The 24,727-nt window shown below is 41.7% G+C and overlaps 1 protein-coding gene across 9 annotated transcripts in view; it reads right to left on the reverse strand.

Moving 5' to 3' along the window:
* TSPAN4 (tetraspanin 4) overlaps positions 1-24,727 on the reverse strand; it is a 454,376-nt gene that overhangs the window by 192,606 nt on the left and 237,043 nt on the right. For 6 of the 9 annotated variants that reach the window (XM_054068306.1, XM_054068309.1, XM_054068307.1 and 3 more), the window contains one exon: positions 12,697-12,776. The exons of 1 other annotated variant lie outside the window; for it this stretch is intronic. In XM_054068306.1, coding sequence (XP_053924281.1) covers positions 12,697-12,759 — 63 coding nt within the window. In that variant the 5' untranslated portion in view covers positions 12,760-12,776. Of the gene's footprint in view, positions 1-12,696; positions 13,289-13,378; positions 13,515-24,727 lie in introns of those variants that run through there. 2 more of the 9 variants (XM_054068311.1, XM_009571862.2) reach the window with 2 other exon arrangements.

The following is a 24,727-nucleotide window of genomic DNA, read 5'->3' on the forward strand; positions in this document are numbered from 1 at the left end:
CACATAAACCTTGCAGCAGAGTCCATGGCTAGCTGAGGCTTAAAGATTTGCATCTAATTAACACACTACCGCTACTGGGAAGCCAACTGTGCCCCTCCAGCTTCCCCACTTTACGAATATTGTTTAGAAAGAATGGACAAAGCATTTGGCAATAGGGGCAAAAGTCTAACTTGGGAACGGAAAAAGGCAGGGTGTAGCTGCAGAGACAAAACCAATCTCTAACTAAAACTACTGTGTGCAGCACTACATCTGTGAGCAACCTGCCAGGCAGTCAGAAAAACAGTTAAGTTGAACTGATATTTGGGGAAAATGGACGTGTTTGGTAATTCAGTGGAAGATTTGACAGCTCTGTTGAGGGACTGAAAGAGTACATAATAGCTAATGATATCTGTTAGGAGAAAGAGATGGCTGTTTTACTGAGCATAATGGGGACTAAGGCCTATAACTTGCTGTGCAACTTAACTGCTCCTATTATACCAGCAGATAGCAAAGCATGTGCCAAGACTGTGCAAATCCTAGAGTCCCCAGCCCACAGATACTATGTGGCCACAGAGCATTTTCACTTTTACAGACATGATAAAAGAGAAATGGCGGATGGACCTCAAACCTCAACATGTGGCTAGAATAAAATAAATTAACAGAGCATTGCCAATTAGGACAAAATGAGATTATGCACAAAGACGATTAACTTGCATGCAGTAAGAAAGGGAAGCAATTCAAATCCAGGTATTGATGGGATCAAATGTGACTCCAAAGCATCAAGGTCTGGCCCAGATATCACTAGCAGGATGGACCGTTCCTGTAGCTGCTTGGTGTTGTGATGGGGGCAAGTGCATATTCTGCACTAAATGATATACAGGTACAATACCTCTTATTGCTTTCAATTTTCATTTTCCTTCTCTCCTTACTAGCTTTTCATCCTTCAAACACGCCAGAGAGTTGTAGTATCATCACTGAAATATGCCCATCCTCACATGCATGTTTCCCCAACAAAAGCATGCTAGGGAGAAAACAATGCAAGGGTGTGCTTTTTGGTGTCACAAACAACTTCACAATCCAGACAAACCCTGGGTCAAAGCCAAATTCCACAGGGACCATGAAAAATGGCAATGTTTACAGAAGTTGTAAGAGAAAACCATGTTCTTTAAAAAGAAATAGAGTGACATGAGAAAGTACAACCAGTTGGAAGAAGAACACGCCAGAGAACTTCAGATTTATTAGTTAGACAGCTTTGTTTATAGTCCATGGGAAATAGCGTGCAACTGCCCAGCACAGGGGACACCAAAGTACTAGATAAATAGATATCCAGCTAGCAGGAGTAAGATTTAAAATGAAGGGTCTTCTTCCATTTCCCTAATTTCACATCAGAATTATTAAGTTACTAAAACAGATCAGGTTGCAAAAGGGAGCACTCCTAACACATGCCCAGGGAAACACCCACAAGTATTACAGATGGGGTGACATGTAACTGTAAGCAGCCTGTGCTAAAAAGCCTGGGTGCTCCATGCTGTGACATCGAGCACTAACTCACCAACCAAGATGTAAATAGAGATTCCTTATCATATCTGCCACTGGAAGCAGAGGGCAAGGGAACAAAAGCAGAGCAAGATGCTATCAGCATGTTTTCCACAGTACAAACTGATTTGCACCACTCACAAAAGACATGCAACAACGAAAACCTGAAAAAGACATCTTACTGGTTATAACACATACAGCAACAATGAATGGACTTGTGTACACTCAAATTGTTGTTGGTTTTCTTTGTACTGAAAAAACAGCCAAAAAACTTGTCTCCCTTTTTACTTTATAGACTGCTATTGCTATACAGTTTGGGCTTGTGAACATCAGAGAAGTACTAGTAACCATAAAAGTGAAAAAGTCTTGTGGTTGGACGTCATGGAGTGACCCTTGAATAAACAACAAAACAATGTCTGCTTTCTCATGCCCAAAGATGCTTCAGTGTATTCTTTGTTAGTGGGAGCATGTGTATATAGGATGCACTAGAACATTTCTGGGTTCTTTATTCCAGTTTGCAAAGTAATTATAAAACAATCAAGTATTGTGCATGGATATAAGAAGTACAAAGCAGGTGGTGGATGCATTAAAAACTCTGGCCTTCGAGGACGGGAGCTCATAACAGATTGCAAACGGCAGCAGAATTCAATTCACGTCCAGAGTTCCAGTTGTTCTGCTAAAGAGAATAGTATCGAATATGTCACCTCAGCTCCTTCGCATCCTGCCACAAATGGATTAGTGAAAAAATTTATTCAAACATAAGTAAACAATTTGTTCTACAACCCTGGATAAATGTCAACTACAATGTAAAATTATGAATTTTCATTTGGACAATATGAAGACAATCCATTTACAAATGTCTACAAACTTGGCAGGAGCAATGTGGTGGATGGGATATAACTTCAGGTTAAAATTGTAGAGCGCCTTTAGAAAAAAGTAATGTAATAAAATAGCAATGAATAACCACCTCTAAAAGCAGAGCTTCCACCAGCCAGTAGGGGATGTTAAAAAATTTTACTGAAAGACAACCAAGATTGGGTTTTTTGAATGTTTAAATCATTCAGGACAAACTGGATCTCTGGTTTATGTTTTATAAAAGAGCCACAAATCCATCTCACCCAGCATATACCTTCATAACAGCCAATGGAGAATAATGAGGGAATGAACAATATCAGTAACGTCACAGAAATGCTCTAAAGAAGACAACCTAGATAAAAATCCAGATGCTCACTAGAACCAAACACGATCACGTATGGTGTTTCCCAAGGAAACTTGTTCTCTTGCTGCTACTACACATGACTCCAAAGTAGTCGCAAGAATTGCAACAAGAACAGAAATTGCAGGTAGCACTACAGGGAGACCACAGCATGGGAGGGGAAAATCCCTATAGGAAGTCTGAAGCCTGCAAGATTGTATCCTATAGAGGAAGACATCAGATAAGCCTTTCTAAGCATAGCAGCACAAAGCGGTACCTGGTCTTGGTGCTCGTAAAGAGTGAATGAACATGCTTACTTAGAATTTAGCTCCTTCTCTGTGCTCTCCCTTCTAAATATCATGTAGCCAGCAAGGAAAAAAACAACTGGCAATTAAAGAAGGAAGGAGGAAATATAAAACAAGCTGGAGCCACTATCTAATTTTGCCACAGCAGCTGCTGTCTGCTGTCTGAAAGATTAAGCTCTCATCCCTCCTTTCTGCTCCTGGGGGAAGCACGTTGCTCACAGCTCAGGTAGTAGTGCCTCCTCATGCAGTTGCACAGTTTAAGCTTACAGCCACTGAGCAACAACAAAATCTCATTTCCACAGCCAACATTCACTTTCCCTTTACCCAGCTCCATTCTGCCTCTTCAAGTCTAGTGCTGTCTGACAGCAGCACAGAGAGAGCATCACCATTCTTAAGCCCTGTGAGCTGAAAGAAAAAAAATTGCCAGCATATTATACTAGCAAAGCCCCTACTAGGGGAACAACTAATATTACCAAAAGCACATTTTGCCATCACAGCCTACATCAGTCTTCTCAACAAAACAAGCTTTCTTGGCACAAGCACGATTTTCCTGGTGTAACTCCAGTTTACATGAAGACTTTGTAGTCCCACCACAGGCCTGCCACATGGTTGTTTGTTAAGTAAATGAGATTTTTGCTTCTAATGCTAAGCCTGTTTTACATAAGAGACTGAAGTTGTTTAATTCCAAGTATTGTACACTGTGCTGGCTGTTCGACCATTAAAGTTGGTCACTGTGACAAAGAAAAGTCACACAGGGAAAAACAAAAGTGGACTTCAGATGGAAAAATAAAGAGTAAACTGACATCTGCATGAAGGGCAGGTGGTTGGTGGAAGGATTTCCCTTCCTTAGAGCACAGTTGTCCTTGATCTCCAAATCTCAAACTAAATCTTGTCAGGCACAGGGGGAAGACAGCTGTCTATTTGAATGGAGTGGGAGCAGACACTCGGTAGGTTTACCAACAAAGCATCTACTAATGACTGCAAGCAGAAGCCAAGAAAGCTCACTCCCACTGTAAGTTATATCCAGAGGCCTCTATTATTACCAAAGTCCTCACGGACAGAGCCAGGAATGAGAAGTTCCTCCCTGAACCCCTCGTGTAAAGAATGTGTAAGCATGGGGTGCTGGAGGCAGTAAAGCATTAAATAAGAGCCAGCACAGATTATCCGGTACACAGAATGAACATATGTAATAAACAAAATAAGCACAAGTAAGTCACTATCATTTTGATCAGATGTAGTGTTTAAAGGCATTGCAGTGGATGATTTCTCAAAAAGGAGTTTATAAAATACAGCTGGAGGGAAACCGGAAGCTTTAGTAACCATGATTTTCCTGTGAAGGATAGATCGGGGTGAAAACATGAAGATGCTTGTAAGAAGAGCAGATAATCAAGTATGGTGTAATGCGCAGAGCGGAAACAAGAGTAGACAAAGCAATACCTTAAAAAGACAGTATAGATCAAGCTAATCTGGATTTAGAGTTACCGCTAAAGGATACAGCTCAGAGCGACAATATCTGCTGCTGCATTATTTTGAAAGTAATTGAGAAGAAACAAAGGTATGGGGGCCAAGAAAAGAATAAAAAGAGCTATATAGGCAATCTGGAAAAGCAAGTAGAAAAAAAAAGAACAAAAAAAAACAACAAAACAAACACTCAAAAGTCTTGAAAGTCTGTGTATAAAAACTTACAAGACCAAGTCATTCTGGTCCTTTGTCCTTGTACATCAACATTCTGTCTCATCCAAGCTACTATTTCAAATGTATGGCATCTTTAGAACAAGACTCAGTTGAATCACGTTAAATTACAAGTCGCTGCTTGCATTCACACTTGAAGCAGGTTGGGAGGATTTTTTTTTTTTGAGGGTGTTAGTTTTTCTATTGAAGATAAATTTAAGATGTGTTACAGTATGACAGTCTAATTACAGACTGCAATTTCAACTTCATTTACTTTTGTTGCATCTTGTGATGGTTTAACATTTCCTGGAGAAACAACTACAAGACAGTACTAAGAAATACTGTCTCCAATCTGCATGAGTACACAGAAGTCATTCCATCCAATGCCACATTTCATTCCTGACCTAGTAGTGCTCATTTTATGCTATAAATACCAGAGAGGAGTGTCTTTATGTATTTTATATAGATACTGTATATTATTCATACAGTAACTTGCACAGATTTGCTACCTTACCCAAAAGTTATGTTCTAAATAAATAAATCACATAGCAGTATTAGTAGCTGTCACATTTAAAATAGTGCTGTCTGGAGACAAACTAAGACTGGGATTTTGTTCTTCTAGACACTCTGAGGGTACAGTCGCAAACAATCTCCCGGCCAAAAGGTTTATATCTTAAAACAAACAGCCAAAGTGGGTGAAACCGGGGCTGAGTGAGCTGTGAGGTGACAACACATGATGTGGCAGCTACTCTGACTTTCATCATAGAACCCATGATGAGAAATACCATATAAGAAGCGCTGGCAAGCCTTCAAAAATCTTCAACCCAAGATATGGGGGAGGAATAATGACAGAAATGATCTCACCTGTCTTTTGTCTTCCTCTGTATAGTTCAAAGTATTGGCTGCAATAGATTTAGTATCTGTCATAGTCCAAAAGAGGGAATAAAGTCTGCAGCTGTTTCACTCATTGCTTTAAAATGCTCTGTAACTCCATAACTTATAAGGCAAGATTCTTAATCCTTACCAATATTCATGGCCAAAAAACTATCAATGTTAGCAAACCCACCTAAAGCAATGAAGCTACTCCTTGACATGAGCAATGGAAGCAGAAATGGGCCCATAGTGAACAATTTGAATATATTATACTGTCAACTTTAAGGCAATTTTTTCCTCCTTCAGTAAGTCTTCTGAGCCTGGTTTCCTAAGGAAAAGACAATTATGAAATTGAACTGGCTGAGTATCCCACAAGTAACTCGAGTCCATTTGTCACTGTCACCCTGATTTGACAAAACACACACTTTCAAACTTCCTCAAGGTTTTCAAAAGGTACACATTTAGGTAGCAAATACAGACCTTAGCAATGCCTTTGTTCAGAGACAATACTCCAGCACGATCCTTAACCGTCATGAGACAGAATCCAGAATGCACAGAGGAGGAAAGAGACTATCAATGTCATCACTATGGGAAAAGCTCTGTTGGTGCCCATATAAATTAGATATCTATCAGGTAATACAATCATCTCTCTCTCACTTGGTATCAGCCCTCAACAGTTCTGCTTCTTACAGAAATGCCTTTTTCTGAAGTCTGTAATTCCCATATTAAATGGCTCTCCTTTCTTTAAAAGCAATGTGTCTTAAAAATACATCCTCTGAGAACCAGAGAGATTTCAATCAGAATGAGCAGCTTCTGGAGAAGGTAAGTAACAAAGGAGAATTAGAGACTGGGAGGCAGTTGGAGAAATTGACATTCTTGGGTAAACTTCCCATGTTTTAATTACACAGAAGCAAAGTCTATATTGCCGTTTGATCACATTTTTGTTTGTCATAGATTATCCATCTGTTATACATGTGCGAATACACATTCTGTCTTATTTCTAATTGAACCATCTTCTTGGAACACCACTCAACTGACAGGCATGTGACTGTCTCCCGTGCACAACAGCTTGCAGCAGCTCCAGCTGCTATATTCAACTCCATGGGATGTGTGGCAGCCCTTGCCCATCAGAGAACATGCACAAATAATGACGATGAGGTGGTGCACTTGCTTTTAAAATGGCTTACTGCTTTATTGGTAACTTTTTTTCCACCAAGTTAAGACTGCAGCCAAGTATAACTACAAAATGATTGCTGTCCTCAGCCACTAACTGTATCTGTAGAGTTTCTGGCTGGTTTATCCATCAATCTCAATCAGCTGACTGATGAAGGATGGAGGATGCAGATGAAGGATAAGGAACTCAATTCAACAAAATCAGCTGCTTCTCTTACAAAATTCCCCAGTTTGGGGAATAAGTTCAGCTAACAGCTCTCCTCTCAAGACATAATAATGACAGATGGGTTCCTAAAGATCTAAAGAAATGAAGACACACCCCTTTGCCTACTCCCTCCCGCCAAATTTGGCCAGATTCACTCAAAGCTATCCAATGCCTCATGGTGCATTTTCAGATCAAGCCGTTCCTTTTTCAAGCCACCCTGCATACTCAGTCTTTGAGATATTATAAACACCAGCATAGTTTTCACAAGACATACTTGTGCCACTGAAATTGCAGTGCAAGGAAAAAAATTATGCCAGTGATGAGGGATTTCTTGTTTTCATTACTTTCCTTCCTTCTTTCCAATTACATCCGAGTAATAAAGATTGACTGCTGCTAGTATCACTAGTGCATCAGGCCGGCAGTTAGTGCTGAGCTTCCCAAAAATGTGGCCCACGAACCATCAACAACAGCAAAGCCAGAGCAAAAGACCCACATCTGGTTCCTGGAATCAGATTAAATAGTTTCTTAGGTTTTGTCCACACAGATACTAGTGCATTCAGAAGTGCTACCTGCCACTTCCTTGGCTCTGTGTTTCCACACATTTCAGATTTGCACTTTGTGTCTCCAAGATACACCATTCTTAGGGCTGTATCAGTTGGGAATTTTATATGAACAAAACAGCAAAAACAAAGCAAAGTGCCTTGCCTCACCTTTTTAGGCAGGCAGGTGAAATGCAGAGCTTCAGATGCTCATTCCAGCAATAGTGTCTCCAGCAGATAGCAACTCCCGAGTTTTCAAGCTACTACAGAATATTTTCCTGGCTCTCTGGGAGACTACCCACTGGAATTAGAGTCTTCTCATACTATTTTGATGACTTTGCCTTCTTTCTAGTGCATATAACTTTATCATAACAATGGAAAGAAGACACATTCATAGAAATAGTTAATGCTAAGTTTGATAAACAACATTGTCTCCTTTCTTTTTGTTGCTGTCTCCTCTCTATAGCTAGTCTTCTAACAACAGCACTAAGCAACTTCTGTGCTTTACTGAATTTCTCTGTTGGTTAAAGCATTACCTGAAGAGTTAGATATAGAGACTCAGTTCTTTGATGTACGTATTGCTACCAACCTAGCTAGTTTTCTCTATATAAAGATCTACTTCTTCATTTGTATTCGTCTGTACATCTTAAACATCTATCTTGGTGCAAGGCTGTGTGTGTTTGGGGCTTTGTGCAGTTTGGCAGCAGTAGAGGGGAGGTGTAGGACCCAACACTGTTGCCCCACGCGTCGTCCCACCTCCCAGCCTGCAGCTGGGCTCCTAGTGTTCAACAAGCCACTGTGGCTGAGGGATCTGCACACTCTGCAGAGACAGGAGCACCCCTGACTGCACATACATGTCCAAAGGGTTCAAGCGGTAGTTATTCTGGCAAGGGTCCTTTGAACTGCTAGTGATTCCTGGAGTGACCAGCCCCAATTCAAGAATTTTCCCAAATGAATTTCTGCACATGCCCCAGTTTAAGAACTTTCCACAGAGATACCCCTCTTCATATACTAACAGGGGACAGAGCTCCTCTATAAACAGTCTGTGCCAAGAAGCACATCTGTGTGCTCTCTGCCCTGTGCATCATGCTTCCCAAGGAAACCTTCGGTAGAATAATTTTGTGGTGGTGATTATTTTTACCTTATGTTCCCCTTTCTCTGCTACTTCTTTTCCTCTCCCTGTCCTTACTGTCTCCTTCAATCTACCTCACTTCTTTTTTTTTTTTTTTCCCTCTGGGCAATTTTGGATTAATTTGGTTGTATCCAAGTTCTTGTTGTGAAATGTTTGTTGCCTTGACCAAGCTCTAAGTAATTGTTGTTCTAAGCTGTAGTTGCTTTGACTGAGCTTGAAGTAGAGAGTTGTAACTTCGTGTTCAAATTAAAGACTGGAATTTTGAGGAGACTCCTGGAGTGGTTGTCATGGCTTTGGACTGCCTGGCAAACATATAAAAAGAAAACTACCCCCACAGCTTGCTGAGGAGGTCCATGGGGCTGGGTCATAACACTCTAGCACAGGTTCTCTTAAGGAAAGCAGCAGCCACTGGAAACACAACTACAGTTCTGTGCATTTCTTTTTTTTTCTGACTCTTAAGAGATTTGGGAGTTAGAAGTGAAAGAGTGGGAAGGCTGGCATAAGCCAAGGTGGATTAAGGAGATAACATTTTTCTTTCTATAGCACTCTCTCAGCCCTTAGGATATATCCTACCGTTTCTTAACAGAAAAAGAGAAGGCAAGCAGAGACTTGGATTACAAGCACAGAGTGAAATTAGTTCATTTTACTACATGTCATAAAGAACCTTTGGATATCTGGAGGACAGAAAGCAGAAAACAAATGTTCTTTCCTGCATGTTTCACAGTGAAATATAAATATTTCATTATGATATAAAAATATTCTGCTTTGCAATCATCTGAGGTGATATTTAGTCTCAAGAGTTCAGAAATTCAACAAAAGAAAATGAAAGTCCATAAAAATGAATGAAGTCAGGCAAGTATTATGTATCAGGTGACAAAAGTTATTTTGGGAACTTACAAACCAGTGCAGTGATACAAACCTGGCTCTTCTGCATCTGGCAATATTTCAGGAAATGGCCTCTGAGTGGCAATTCCCATAAGAGCAGCAGTGCTGCTGCCTAATAACGTATTGCCCGTGTTTCAGTGCCTTAATACCCCAGAGGAGTTGCAAATGCACCAAAAGCAATTTGTGCAGGACTCTTCATAGAGAAATGAGCTATTTTAGGACTATCAGATGTTTTCTCTACATTAATAGCTGCTGGTCTGCTGTACCAATGGACTGATCCAGCACCAACACTGACACGACATCTCAGCTTCTGACACTTGCGAAGAAGCTTTGGTGTCCCCTTCAACCTCCAGAAAGGGGAGGGGAATTTTGATCTGTTTTCTTAGTTATATGACAGCTTTTAATAAAACTTCTGCTTAAGCACTGCACTTAATCCAATAAAGCTTGCCAGAAACAATTAAAATCAAGGCCTCTGAGATTTTGTTTCCTTTAAATTCATCAGAATTAAAAGAAAAGGGTCTTTTCCTCAGAAATGCAGCACCAATCCCACCAGAGCTGCACAGGGCTGAGGACTATTTTTCTGCCATGCTGTGGGAAAGATAATTGAATGTACTAGGAAATAGGCTATGGGGATGGACTGGAATTAATGAATAAGAACAGGAAGAAGACAATGAAAATAAGATTTCTGAAGGAAATAAAAGCATTTGCTTAAAATAGAATAGGAACAACCTATAACAGGCATTTAATTAATTTAATGCAATGACTCTATATGGAAATAATTGCTGATTTTATTTGGAAATCAAAGTATGAAAAAACAAATTGATTTTCCTACTTAGTGTTGTTTGTCACTAACAAACTACCTAGAGAAGGATAGTGGGGAAAGGTGGAGACAGCAAAACTTCTGTGAGCATGTATGCAAAATCCTGTCTTCTTGCAGAGAGGCTTCTTTAATTTCACAAAGTAAAACGTGCCAAATAACTGACAACAACTTCAAAATCAAAAAAAAAGCAGCAGCAACCTGTAATAATATTATGATGTTTTATCCTAAGAAATAGATTTTTCTTCCACTTTTACTAGAGATAGGTCAGCTTAAGCCAGTACTTTAAAAAGAATCACCTCTTTTTAGGTACTTTCACTACTGTGAGAAGATGAAGACTGCATCCATTATAACTACATGCTGTGCAAACCTCATTTGGACACAATTATCATCAATCACTCCTGCTGTGCAGGTAGCATATGAAAGGGAAACAAAAATCGTGCTGCAGTATTTGACACCACCCACTCCCCTACTCATATGCTTTGGTTCATGAAGACTCCAGTTGGCATATGGTTATTCTCTCCTTTTGGGACCCCTTTCTTTTCTCTCCCTCCAAGCTTTGAGAATAGCTTTGACAGTTTCAGGAGAAAGACAAAAACCTTTCCTTCTCACTCAAAGGATTAAGGCTTCCCTACAGAAAAGCATGTCAATTATTACGTGCCATCTTGCCTTTGTAAATACACGCTCATTAGTTGCAGCAGTACTACTTCTTATCGTAAGTGCTTCAGTGGAAGCCAAATATTGTAAAAGAAATCAAAATGCAGTGAGTATCCTTTGTGGCAGTGCCATGCATAGTTCTGAAGAGAGTTATTAACACCACCACCCTATTGTATTTCTCTAGCACAAACTTCAGCTAGCTATCAGTGCTATAATTTCAACCAGAAACAGTCAGTAGAGGTACAAGGCTCAAAACAGCAAGAAAGATAGTGTTTATCTTTTTCAGAAAGGTCTGAGTAAGCTGCATTAAATATTAGGCAATATTTAGGAATTCAGAAGTAACCAGAGTCAAGAGTTGAAAGGCAGACTGCAGTCTTACCGACACTCTTTCCAGCAGCTTGTATAGGGTGTAAAGAGAGTACCCTCCTCGTGTTTCACAGCTCTAGTTAGTACCATGCTAATTCAGTGGACCTGCACTAGTTTATCACATCCTGACTCCTGCTATGACTCGGGTCAGCAGAAGTTGCCTGCACTTCATGGTTGCTGATGCACCAGCACTGCAGCATGCCTTTAAACAGCTGCACAGCAACACACACTATAGAACAGCCGTTTCTATCTCACTCACAGCCCTCTGTGTACCTCCGGCAATTCAGTGAAGCACAGATAATCAGTAATATGGACATGGTAACATCCAACTGCAAACACAGATTCCCTCCTTAAGTGCCAGGACAGAAGCAGTGTCACTTCACAATACCCCTTACTATCCTTAGCATGTTAATAAACCACTGTGGAAGAACGAGGCATTTAAAGGCACATCCTAAGGTCCTCATAACAGACCCTCCCCCATATGAATCTGGACAGGAGACTTTGAATGAGAAATCACTTCCTCTCCTCCCCTAGCAATCATGTTACTCCCTTTCTTTACAGGAAAAACACCATTTGTAACCTGAACCCACCCCCACCCCACCCCCACCCCACTGAGCTGCTTTGCTCACCATCTACAGCCTGTGTTCCAAATCACAGCAGTGAAATTCCCACCCCCCTTGCTGTTGACAGCCACCTCATTTATTCAAAAGATGATGTGGAGATCCACGTCCCATCACAGTATCCTGCTGACACACACATGCCTTGTAGTGATTTGATAAATTCCTGCCACAGAGCAGCAGCCCCAGAAGTGAGGAGGGCTCTGGCCTCTGTCCAACTTCCAGAGCCAGATCTTCAGGAAGGAATCAGAATGCTAGGACCCATCACTGACTGGGGTGGATAATGATCACCTAGAGACCTCTGATACAGGCTTTAATGTCGTGATGTACCGAGCGTGCCGTCAGCAATACAGCAATGGATGTAAGCATATGCTCAACCTTAAAATCATGAATGGTCCCAGTGATTTCTCTGAAACAATGCATGACTTTTGAGGCAACAAAAGGAGTGCACGGCTCTCACTGGAGCAAAGTGATGAAGACATTCATGCAACTGGCCTCTATAAACACAGTCTTCTGCCTTGTATCATGGTTTTGAAACACAGCTGAAGAACACGAAATGAAAGGGTAAAGGAAACCCTCAGTAGTGTGTCCACATAAATTCGAGGCCACAGAAAGGGTAGACTAGGCATCACTTTGTTCAACTTCCAACTTCAAACTTCTAAGTTTAAAAGCAGCAACAAGTTCACCTTCCATCACAGTAAGCAGACACAAATGTAACCTTCTCGAAGTTTTCAACATGTACTCACCCAGAAGAGCAGGTTGAAGACAAACATTAGGTACTTGATACACTGCAGGCAGTTGTGAGCCATGCTGCACCTCTTCAGTTCTAGGAGAAAAATAAACGAGAGATCCAGGTAAAAGACAACGTACTTGTTTCCCTTGGGGGTCGTGTACTTAGCCTTAGTGGCCTTAGGGCCTGGGTTGGTGTGGAATCCAAAAAAAGAGTTGCTGGTAGCCCCAAACTGGCCACCATACATGCTGCTGTAGCGACGAAAGGTGCCATTCGGGAAACTGTAATCCTTGCTGTCCAGGGAAGGGCTCCTGTGATAGGTCGACTCATCGGTGCTAGACCTGCGCATGGTGGCTTCAGCTCGTCCTGTTGCAACTGCTGCCCTTACAGTTGTCGGATGTCAATGGTGCCGGTGAAAGGTTTGCAATTTTCTTTCCTCCTCCTCACTAGGAATCCCCTATTGCTTTGCACCAGCTGTTCTTTTGTCTGCCATCCTGTCAAGGAGTTACACGTGCTGCACGGTGGTAAAGTTGGTGAAGTCTGGTCAGCCAGGAGTTAGGGACCAGCGTGCTTCCACACAAGAAAGACTTCTGCACAAGTAAACATTCCCTCCGGTGACACAATCGTCCCTCCCGGCCCACCCCACTATCAGAGAAGAAAAAAAAAAAAAAAAAGAGAGAGAGAGAGATATACTGTACCCAAGGCAATGAATTTTAAAAAAAGGAAGCGTGACCTCGCTGGCAGAGCGAGCGCCACACCAAACCCCAGGTCCACATGGCACACACAGACAAGAGAGCGCCGCCGCACCAGACGCGGGGGCAAGGGCAAGAGTTATCCAAAAGGCAGGCGGCTCCCGTGGCTCCTTCGTCTCCGCCACATCGCTCTGCCTGGAGGCGCCGGGCTCGCTCTCAGGGTCTCCGCGTCCCCTCCGCGCGGCTCAACTCGCGGCCACCGAGCGCCGCCGCTCATTCATTCAAGGCGCGGCCGCCGCTCCGCCGAGGCTCCGCCCGAACCGCCGCCTGCCCCTCGCCTGCCGCAGCGCCGCCCGCGGGGCTGGGGTGAGCCGGCAGCCCCCGCCTGGGCTCCGGAGATCGGACCGGGGCAGCCGCGCGGCGATACCGCCTGGCGGGGCTTTGAACAGCTCCGCCAAAGGAACGGGCACCGCAGCTTACGCGTAAGCGTTCGGGATGCTTTGCGGAGATCAGAAGAGGCCGTGCCGCCCTTGCTCGTTCTGCTGCAGACCTGTCGCCAGGATTTTCCCAGTTCCCTCACTCCCACGGAATCCTCGCTCAGCAAAATGTACGGGCAGATCATTCGCTTCTCCAGCAGCCTACCTCCCCCACCAGGAAACTCAAACTGGTTGGGGTTCGCGTCCCTGAAATCGAGCTAGTCCCACAGGCAGTTAAGAGTTGAAAATCTGCCACACAACTTTTTCAGAATGGAAAAATCCTGACTGAATCTGTAGTAATTACAGTATCAACACCCAGGAAAGCAAAACTCATTCACCGTCTCTGCCCCAAATTCCCTGTGAGAGTAACTCACTTCTGTCTCCGTGGGTGCTGCTTCCTTATCTGTAAAACAGGACAGCCTGCCTCTGCCTGCCTTCTCTCATTCTGTCTGCCTTACAATTCTGAATGTAAGCTCCTGGAACTAAGTGAGAAGACGGCTAGCTAGTATTTTTTAAAAGGTTTGCCCCAGCAGAGAATTAACCAAGATGAAAATAGGTTTCTTGCATGAAGCATCTTGCCAGTCTCAGCACAAATCAAGAGATAAAATGAGGTAAAATGAGCTGGTTTTGCATATAGCCCGAGCAGTTCACCCTTGCAAACCACCCTCTAATTCTGTTAATTCACAAACTGCAAAGCTAGAGTCTAATTATTTCCCTTCATTTCCTCTGCAAACTATAAATACACCTGCCATACCTGCTGCAAGCTTTAGAGAAAAAGAACGCAAACACAAGAGTAATAACTCCTGCACCATCTGTTTCAACAACTTTGAATGACTCACAACTTTTCTACTTTTTAATTTCCCTACCTCTAAGAACAGAGATACTGCATAGCCAAGATGGATCTCACTCTTCTACTCTTCCTCCTTCCCTTTGCTGCAGGTATAAACTCTGTCCTTAAGTCCTCCTTTCCTACGACATAAACATGGTGCTATGCAAGCAGATCTGCTCTTGATCTGAGTTTCCAATACACCTTTTTTTTTTTTTTTCTATGGCACCAAACAGTCCTGCCTCCATTCTGCTTCCTGATCTGTATGGTAACTAGACCAGTTTGACAATGTAAACCCAAAGGTGATTCAAGTATTTTCTATGTCCTTGTCAGTATATAGAAATGCCTTTGCCCAAAGCTCCATGTTATATGGTAAAAAGAAAAACTGTGTTCAGCTTTGTACATAATGATGTTGAAACAGTGTTGAGTAAAAAAAAATTCATTATTTCACAGCACTGCTCACGGTGATGCAAGCACATAACAGAGGCCAATTTGGCATATTTACTGTAAACTAGACATCTGAAGGCTCAAAAGCAGCTCACTTACTGCTATCTAGTTAAGAAAAGGGGTAGAAATCACTTGATTTCACCTTTCCTTAAGGCAAGAAATCATCAATTCCCAAAAGAATTCAGTCCTTAATATGGGTGGAATAGTTTATAATGCCAAGATGTGCAGTAGAAGGGAGTTTCTAAGTGATGGTTTTAAATAAAAAATAACTAAGACTGAGACACAGTGGGTATATTTCAGACAGATGCAGAAAAATACACGAGGAAGGTGGAGGTTCCACATGACCCTCATTATGAATGGTACTTTTACCCTATACTCCTTTCATCACCATCCTTTAACACATCTCACTGAAGGCACAATTTTGCTCTCAAGTTGTTGCTGTTCTTTCTCACGCCAATATCAACAGCTAATCAGAAATAGAATCATTTGGGATACAGATATTATACAGCCCCAGAATCATTCTTTTATTGCTAGGAAACCCAGTCAGAGTCGCTAGCCCAAACAGGAAATCCTTGAGATAGCAACATTGCACCAGCAGGATAACCACAGCTTGACATTCTTATATGATAGAGTAACACCCTGGATGGAAACTGGGGAAAAGCAATAAAAAGAGTAGGGCTGATGTACTCTACTTTTGCCCATCCCTGGTGGAAACTGGATGAAAGGGGTAGGGACATGCTGGGACTCGTGTTAACATTTAAGCCATTACAATGAAGTAATACTTACACGAACCAAGAAGAATAAACTTTGCAAGCATTGCATCGCTGGACCATTGTGTCCACAGGTGTGATTCAAGTGGCAACTGTATTAGAACAAAAATTGTTAACAACTAAGCCTAAAATCGCCTGGACCTAGTGACCTCTGTTCACCTCAACTTTCCATCTACTTTTTCTCTCCCCAACTACATTTGTATATTTTCATCCTGTGGCCAATTCATATTGATTCTTCTACACAAGAGAGCAAGCACTCTGCAGGCTTGCCAGCAGAGGTTCAATTTGTATTGATGCGGGGGGTACGCTACCATTTCTGTTTTAACAGCTCTGTCCCTGCCGCTTGGAGTGGAAGTCTACTAACTCTGGAACATCTCCAGCCAAAACCCTGGCCCTGAAAGAGGAGAGGCAGCACTCTAATGTCAGATGAGCTCCAGGCAATAGATAGAAACTGCAGAAAGTCTGGGCATCAGCAGTAAATCTGTTAACTGTATCCCTTCACACCATTTGTCAAAGGAGCTTCATCTAGGGCTTCAGCTATCAACTTGAAGGCACACACCTACTTGTGCAGCCCACAGTTCCCTCCTGTCACCTCACTCTGCACATGCAGTCGCCACAGGCCTTACACCACGTGCTGACCCTCCTTGGCCACATCTGCTCCCTGTCCCCTCCTCTGTTCTGCTTGCTGTGACAGGCACTCCCAGACCCCACTCTGCACCTCGCAGTGCAGGTGGCCATTGCCGGTGAATGGGCTGGTCACAGACCCACTCCTCCGTTTAAGGGGCCACGGGTGCCTAGGTCAGTCAGGATGAGCTGGGTGGTGGAACAGGAATGTGGGAGCCAGCAGCAGTGACCTCCACGCAGGCTGAGACTGGGCTGGTGCTGCTGGGCCTTGATCCTGGCAGCAGAGACACCGCCACTGCCCAGGGCAAGCGAGCTTTGAGTGTGTACTCTGAGCTCAAGCGATGGTTAATGTTCGACCAAGGATCCCTAAAGAACCTGACTGCCCCCATACTTTGGGTGAGAGCTTCTTTCCAGCCCTCTCTGGCCTGCTCAGATCTGGCTCCTCTGTTGGTGCACTGTGTCCTTCCAGACCCATCTGCTTCTTTCCCTCTTCTTCATCCAGGGCTTACCCTCCTCATGCCCAACTGTGCAAGATGCCTCTGAATCCAAAGAAACCACGAACTGAAATCAACAGGTACTTCAATACCCTTTTATGGATGAGGCCTTCCTGTTATCCATTCTGAATACTGCTTTCTCTTCCTGCTCCATGATTTAACTCTCACGATCACAAAACACAGGTCACCCTTCAGATCACATGAAATGCAGTCACTAACTCACCTCCTCATTAATTTAGTCTCATTAGTCCTTTAATGGTTGCACTGGCTCCCTGTACTAATACCTCTTGTCACTGCCTTAAGAAATTCTGCATACTTGCTCCATCCTTCTGATGAAGTAACCCACTTTGCTTTAATCTCAGTAGCCTGCTTGTAAGCATCTCATGAAAACTGTTAGAAGTGATCCACAAAATAAAATATATTTTTTAAAATCCTGCTGAAAGCTATTACTAAAATATACTATATAAATACAAGGTATGTATGCAACAACTGCCCCTGTTCTGAACAGCAGGGTGTGCAAAGGCATGCGGATGAGAAGTGATAGTCTTTCCCAGCAGTTTCAGCAAACAAAATGTCTAAGATCAAACTGTACGATAAAAGTGGGACTTTATACGGATTATTAACTTTGCTCCACACCACAGCTATGGCAGATCAATTGATAAATATACTCTAAATGGTTAACTTTTTAATTGCAGGTACACACAGAGATCACCACATAAAATCATTAATCACAACTGTTTGGCACAGCCTGTCCCCTTCTTCAACAATGAGCCCAGTGAGCAGCCCCTTCTTTTCCCCACCACGGCACTCTTCGCAGCTCCTGTTTGGTTACATTCGATTCAGCAATGCAGGCTTTGTAAAAACAGTACCTCTTCCAAAGGCTAATGGACATTACCTGTTCTGACTGGAGGGTGAACCAAAGTTCAGGGCCAGACTAGCTGTTTTGGCTAGGAAAAAAAACCCAAACCCCTTGTAATGGAGTTTTGATTTGTTTACTTTTGTATATTCATTTTGCATGAATATAAATGACTAAAAGTAAGGCAAAAGGAGTGAGAATATGATTTTTAACTTCAAACCCTCACACTACTATAGGTCTCCATTCTCTGCTCAGCCCTGGTCAGTACTGTTCATTATATTCATTAATGAAATGGACAGTAGGATTGAGTGCTCCCATCTCAAGTTTGCAGATGACAACAGGCTGACTGGTGTGGTTGACACGCTTGTGGGGTGGGATGGGATGCCATTCAGAGGGACCTAGACAAGTTCAAGAAGTGGACCCATGTGAACCTCATGATTGTCAAAAAGGCCAAATGCAAGGGCAGCCACCTGAGGCAGGGCAACCCATGCTATTGATACAGGCTAAGGGATAAAGCGATTGAGAGCGCCCTTGCAGAGAAGGACTTCCACCAGGGATCCTGTTGGATGAAAAGCAGGGCATGAGCCAGCGATGTGCACTTGCAGCCCAAAAAGACAACTGTGTCCTGGGCTACACCAAAAGAAGTGTGGCCAGCAGGTCGAAGAAGGTGATTCCGCCCCTCTGCTCCACTTTGGTGAAACCCTCACCTTGAGTACTGCATCCAGCTCTGGAGCCCTCAGTACAGGAAAGACATGAATATCTTGGAGTGGGTCCAGAGCAGGGCCACAAAAACAATAAGAAGGATGGAACCACTTTCCTATGAGAAAAGGCTGAGGGAGTTGGGGTTGCTTACCCTGCAGAAGAGAAAGCTCAGGGAGACCTCATTGCAGCCTTTCAATACTCAAAGGGGGCTTATATAAGATGGAGATAAACTTTTTAGTAGGGCCTGTAGTAACAGGATAAAGGGTAATGGTTTTAAACTAAAAGAGGGTAGATTCAGAGTAGATATAAGGAAGAAATTCTTTATTATGCATGTAATGAAACACTGGAACAGGTCACTCAGAGAGGTGCTAGATGTCCCATTCCTGGAAACATTCAAGTTCAGGTTGGCTGCAGCTCTGAGCTACCTGCTGTAGTTGAAGATGTCCCTGTTCATTGCAAGGAGGTTGGACTAGCTGGCCTTTAAAGGTCCTTTCCAACCTAAACCATTCTATGACCATAACTGGGGGACTAGGCTTGGAACAAGCACTGTACAATTGCCTCTCTGCATCTCCGTCCACAGGCTAAGCAATGCAGAAATCTGGTGACAGTGTCCCTGTATGTCACTCCTCTTCTGACTCCTCACATAGAGCAAAGTAGCAGCAACCAAAGGGTTTCCTCCCTAAATATCATGGCGCAAAGATCCTGTGCCATCACATGTTGCCAAAGGCTTTAAGAGAGGTGTGAGTGAGTCAGACTTGGAGCATAAACCCAGTTCGTGAACTAAAAGCAAGACATATCAAAGTAGCCCCCTAAGAAACAGGTAAACAACCATCAGTGTGACTCCAGGCAGCAGGTCTTCCAGCTCAAGGAGTATTACCATGGGGCTGTAAGCTGAGGATCTCTCAAGAACCTTTTGCTGTAGAAAGAAATTATTTTTAAATATTTAATTTTTTTTTAACAGCTAAGGAGAAGAGAGCATATTTCACTGAAACTTCAAACTTATCATATGCATAAGAAGATCCCACAGCTTCCCTTTTATTTCCAGGGTCCTTGCTTGTACGTTAGCAATTTTGGTATCTGTAAAAGGCTATATTTGCTGGAAAATGGTTGAGCTATGAATTGCATAGGCAGGAGGAGAAAGTCAGATGTTCTAGAGATTTCCTCAGCTAATACAAAGAACTTTTGATATTCACAGTTGTACCTGCAACTCTTCTAAAGATTTACTGATGCTGCCAACAAAACTTTGAAAAAATACTCCAGTCAGAAGCAATTTCACTTATACAGCAGACTTCTGGTTTGGTTTATTTTTCGCTTTCTTTCTCTTTTTTTTCTTTATAAATAAGGAAATTTGCATGGAAAAAAAAGGATCTTCAATACTTAATAGCTCATCTCCTTCTGCTCACATGCCACCTGAAGTCATGATCTTTAGTTTATGGCATAATTAGTTGCTATGGAAAAAGATAATCATAGACACAGAGAAAATTTTAGATATGATTTGCAATGTTCTTTATTTAAGCCTGTGCACAATTTACTTTTGCAGAAACCCCACTGCTTTTTATGTGCTCTTATCTGCATAATGGTTTTCATCACCTCTGCCTATGCATTCAAGTCACACTGGCAAGTGCACTACTCGCACTAAAGGCATTTCCTTCACCCATATTTCATTCACTATATATGTGTTCAAAAGGTGATGAGAGTATACATGTATGCAAAAGGGATGATGCCAATTCAGACTGAAAAAAAAAAATCTCTTTAAAACTGACTTGGGATTAGGCCCTAAAACCCTGTGCACCACAGAGCTCCCTTGCCGTTTGTGCTTTCTGGGCTTCTGTCATTCTATTTGTTGCTAATGATTCCTTTTATCTTATATAAACTTTTTCTTTAAAGAGATTCCCTGCTTCCTAGCAAATTCTGTGAATTTAAGTCCTGGAAAAGCAGAAGTCCTGTTCCTCTCTCAGTGCTCTCAGTAACAAAGAATGAAAGAACTGGAATAAGGAATCCATCTGACAGCCCGTACAAGATGAGTTGTGGCCTAAAGAAAATCTTTGTCAAGGCCTATCTTTGCAGTGTCAGCAGGTCTTAGCAGCACAAATGCAATTTATGTGCTAGTTTTCTTAAAATCAGGTTACTTTCTCTAACCTGAGAGATCAGCTGACGTTCAAAGAAATACCACTTCAAAGACAAACACGGTGCTCAGGATCTTTCTGTCAAGTATAAAGCAATCAATCAGACAAAAAAATCTTTAAACTACACAGTTCTGATGGTTTATGAAAGCAGGTATTTTAAAGCAGAAATAAACAAAACAATGACATAGAAAAATATTCTTTAATGTTCCCTAATATCTGCCTTTTAATGTCTTCATGGATTTTTTTCCTTGAGGATTCAAAATAGATTCTCTTCTTGTCTTGCATCATTGAAAACAGTGCTAGGGTTTTGCAAGCATATGAACATGAAGTAAACTTCATATAACTATATTTCAGCCCCATTTCCAAAGCAATGAAGGCCCAACAGCATTCACTGACCTCGCAGGGATCCAAGTGCTCAGCGCTTTCGAGAAGTACTCATCCACAGCTTTCACTGCATTGAGATATTAGTGAACTTAAATAGTAAGCACACATCTACATGCTTTTGTGAGTAGGACTGTACATAAGCATGAGAAATACAGTGTTTAAAAGGCTGCAGAGCAAGCTAGACTCTGTATACGGCTGCTGTAGTGGAAGGAATTACTCCCTCAGCACCCATCTTTGAGGCAAGTGCTTTGCAGAGCTGGCTGGGAGATGCCTTCAGCCGAAACAAGCAAAGTTATTTCAGGTGGTTTGAAATGGGTTAAGGAGCTCTCCTACTAGCAACTCAGTCACCAGATGTTATCAAGCACACCAAGACCCCAAGGGCAAGCCACAGAAGTGATCTCTTCTGCTGGATCTGAGTCTTTCTCTTCATAGCCAGAAGACCTCAATTTGCTCCTAACTCCTTTAGGCTCCTTACAAAATCATAGCTTAAAGATAAATATATTTCTTTTTCTAAAAAAGAACTGAAAATAAAACCCCTAAGGGTAGATAGGTAATAGATGCCCTTTTCATCTTGAAAAAAAAACCCCAAACTTATTGGAATAAGCAAAAGGACGTTATTATTATTATATTCTGTCACACTAACTGAATGCCTTTCTTACAGCAAGCTGTGCTGGAGAGAGCTTAAAATTAAAACTGAAGTATTAAAGAGCCTGCAGCAAATTAAAAGAGTATTTGAAAAGGAATAATCAACAGAAAAACTAGGTGATGATTATAGATTGGTACTAAAATGGAATGGACATGTACAAAGAAAATTCAACTGGCCATATATATTTTTATATTTTACGTTATCAGTTATTATTCCTTTTCTTGATGTTGTAAGGAATCACAGAGCTCATATCATCCCACACAGTAAAAGTAAACAGCAGTGGATGGCTTATCCCTGACAACTGTGTAACTATTCAAGCACAAAAAAAAAGAGGAGCTTCTGCTATCAAAAACAAATAAGAAGTCTGGGATGGAGCACAAGTTTTGGCTTTCTACTTTGCCATTCTGAGTATTCATAACAGCAAACAGTCAAATATAACTTCAGAAGTGCTACCAGCAGACATACTTTCAAATATATTTTTTGAACAGTTAACACTATAGGTAAACAATTTAAAACAACAGCCTGTGATTTATACTCCTAAAAGACATATTAGTGAGTATAATGGGATAATGCTTGAAATAAAAATGCTTTTCTTTGGAAGAAAAAGTCTCACCTGTACTGGAAACAATATATTTGTGTTTACTTGTTCACATCACCACAATCTGGCTCTTTTTTGTGTTTCACTGTCAAAATCTGTAAATAAGCCCATTTTCCTACTGAAGGGTTACCTACACAGAAAGAAGAGGCACCTGTATTTTAAGGCAGCACAGATGTGACACCATTTTTGCAAAAACATAACTAAGTCACTAAAGATAACACAGAAGCCCAAATTCAGCAAATTTGAGTTGTTTAGTAAAAAAAAGATAAATTCATCCCTATTTATTAAGGTGTTTCATGCTATTAACTTGAATTGTGGACCTTTGTTTGGAAAGAAATAAGGACATGACTTAGAGCTTTAATGATAAAAATGAAAGATAATCAGTGCTTGAATATAGATGCTGTCATTGAAAACACGCTTCCTAAAGTTATCAATTGTTCTGCACACTGGCTAAGGTTCTGGATTTAATAAAACACTAATTTGTGCCTAAATTTCACCTGAGTGCTTGTGCTTAGTGTTTCCTATTGGTTTGCACTAGGCTTTCATATATTCCCATTCTGTCAGAAACACTTGGCAAAGCACCTTTCCAAAATTTAATCCTGCTAAATCTAAGCCCTAGCATGCATTAAACTCCTAAAAATGCAAGGTCAGCCTCTTCTGGAGTTTGACCTCCAAGCACTTTGTTTACTATATTATAGTTACGGGGATTTTTATGAAAACAGATTTAAATAAAAATTATTTCTGCATCAGATCACCAAGATGCCAACTGAAAAGTGATTAGGAGCATTTCCACAAAAAAATAAAAAGGTATCTATTCCACCATGGGTTTCAGAAATGGCAGGGAATGAAGAAAAAAGAGCCAGCAATCCTGACTTCTGTATTCTGTATTTCTGCCTTTAGACAGGATTTCTTATTTGATGGAGAAAGAAAACCTTAGAAACATCTTTCTTTTACACATATTTTCAGGTATCTGAAGATCATATTAAGTTTCTGCTTAGCTCTGCTAGTGCAAATGATACTTCTCGCAAATAATGCATAATTATGAGCCTATAAAACTTCAATTAAGATGTTTTATAGCCTTTTTTAAGTGTCATCCAAACCTACGCTATAGGGTAAACTGTACTTTTAATTACTATTTGATATGTTTACACTGTGCAAAGAGATTCATTACAGTAAAAGCTAGTTATTATTTCTTAGAAGACTACACAAATTCCTTGGTCAAAGTCTGTCTGGATAAAGAAAACAATCATTTTTGTTTCTTCCATTTTTCTTGGAAATAGAAAAGCTAAACAAACTGTAACACAACTCTATCAATTCCAATAGGACTCAAACACTACAAAGCCAAAACCGTAGCTTTGCGGCTTTCCTCATACCAAGAATCAAGATGCTGAAGGTATTTGTAAGAGTAAAAAGTGAAAGTAATTATAGTCTCTGCCTGGCTCAGACAGCATACTGTGTTTGGATTCTGATCCAAAACCCACTGAAATCATTGCAAGGTGCTCTCCAGTTCAACATCTCTAAAGTCTGACTGCTCTTAGTCTGAGCAAATCTTCAAGTAAGCTTGTGTAGATACTGTTGTGAGTAGAGATGCTATATATTGGTCATACTCAGATGAGATGGCATTAAATTTTTTTCATGCAAGACAGAGCAAGATGATTGAATCCAGCACTCCCTTCACCACTGTGGAATGTGGTTTCTTTAGTCATCTGTTTAAGACAGGATAGGTATTTTAAGTATGACAGGACAGATGTAATAGGGCATTAAAGGTCCACGAAGTGGGAGGAGAGAAGGGCTGACATCCTCACCAGAGCTTGTGAGGGCTCCCTGCTGGCCTGCCAGCCCTATGGGTCAGACAAGTGGTTCCAAAGGCATTCTGGACACTTACCCCTTCAGCCAGGTCTTAGACCCAGTCCTATAGTGAAATGTGTGGTATCTTTCTTGCCTCACAAAATAACCATGGGAACAATTTCAACAGAAACAAACCCCTTCCAGAAAAATTTTTAGAAGTGCAACACAAAAGAAACCAACAAACATCAGCTTATCAATGAGCCAGCTGAAACTAGAAAAACACAAGCTCTAGCAGTGTGAAACTCCCCTGGTGTGGTACACATTTTCCACTCCTACAGTCCTTGCAAAACAAGCAGGACTTACTGCTGCAGCATTCTGCATCTGGCAGTCTGATTGCAGCTATTAGCCCTGTTAGGAGTCCTGGCATAATCCTGGCCTGGCCTTAGCTGCTACTCCAACAGGAAACTCTGCTAGAAAGGGAACCAAGCCAAAGTTGGCTTTGGCAAGACAGAGGTGCAAATCTGATTTTCCTTCATGGATTAAGCTACAGACCCTGCAAACTCATGCCTCATGCAGCTGGAAACTGGCAGCTTCAGACGAGAGGAATTTATCATTATT

Source organism: Cuculus canorus, chromosome 5 (genome assembly GCF_017976375.1).
Source record: "Cuculus canorus isolate bCucCan1 chromosome 5, bCucCan1.pri, whole genome shotgun sequence".
Taxonomy (NCBI): Eukaryota; Metazoa; Chordata; class Aves; order Cuculiformes; family Cuculidae; genus Cuculus; species Cuculus canorus.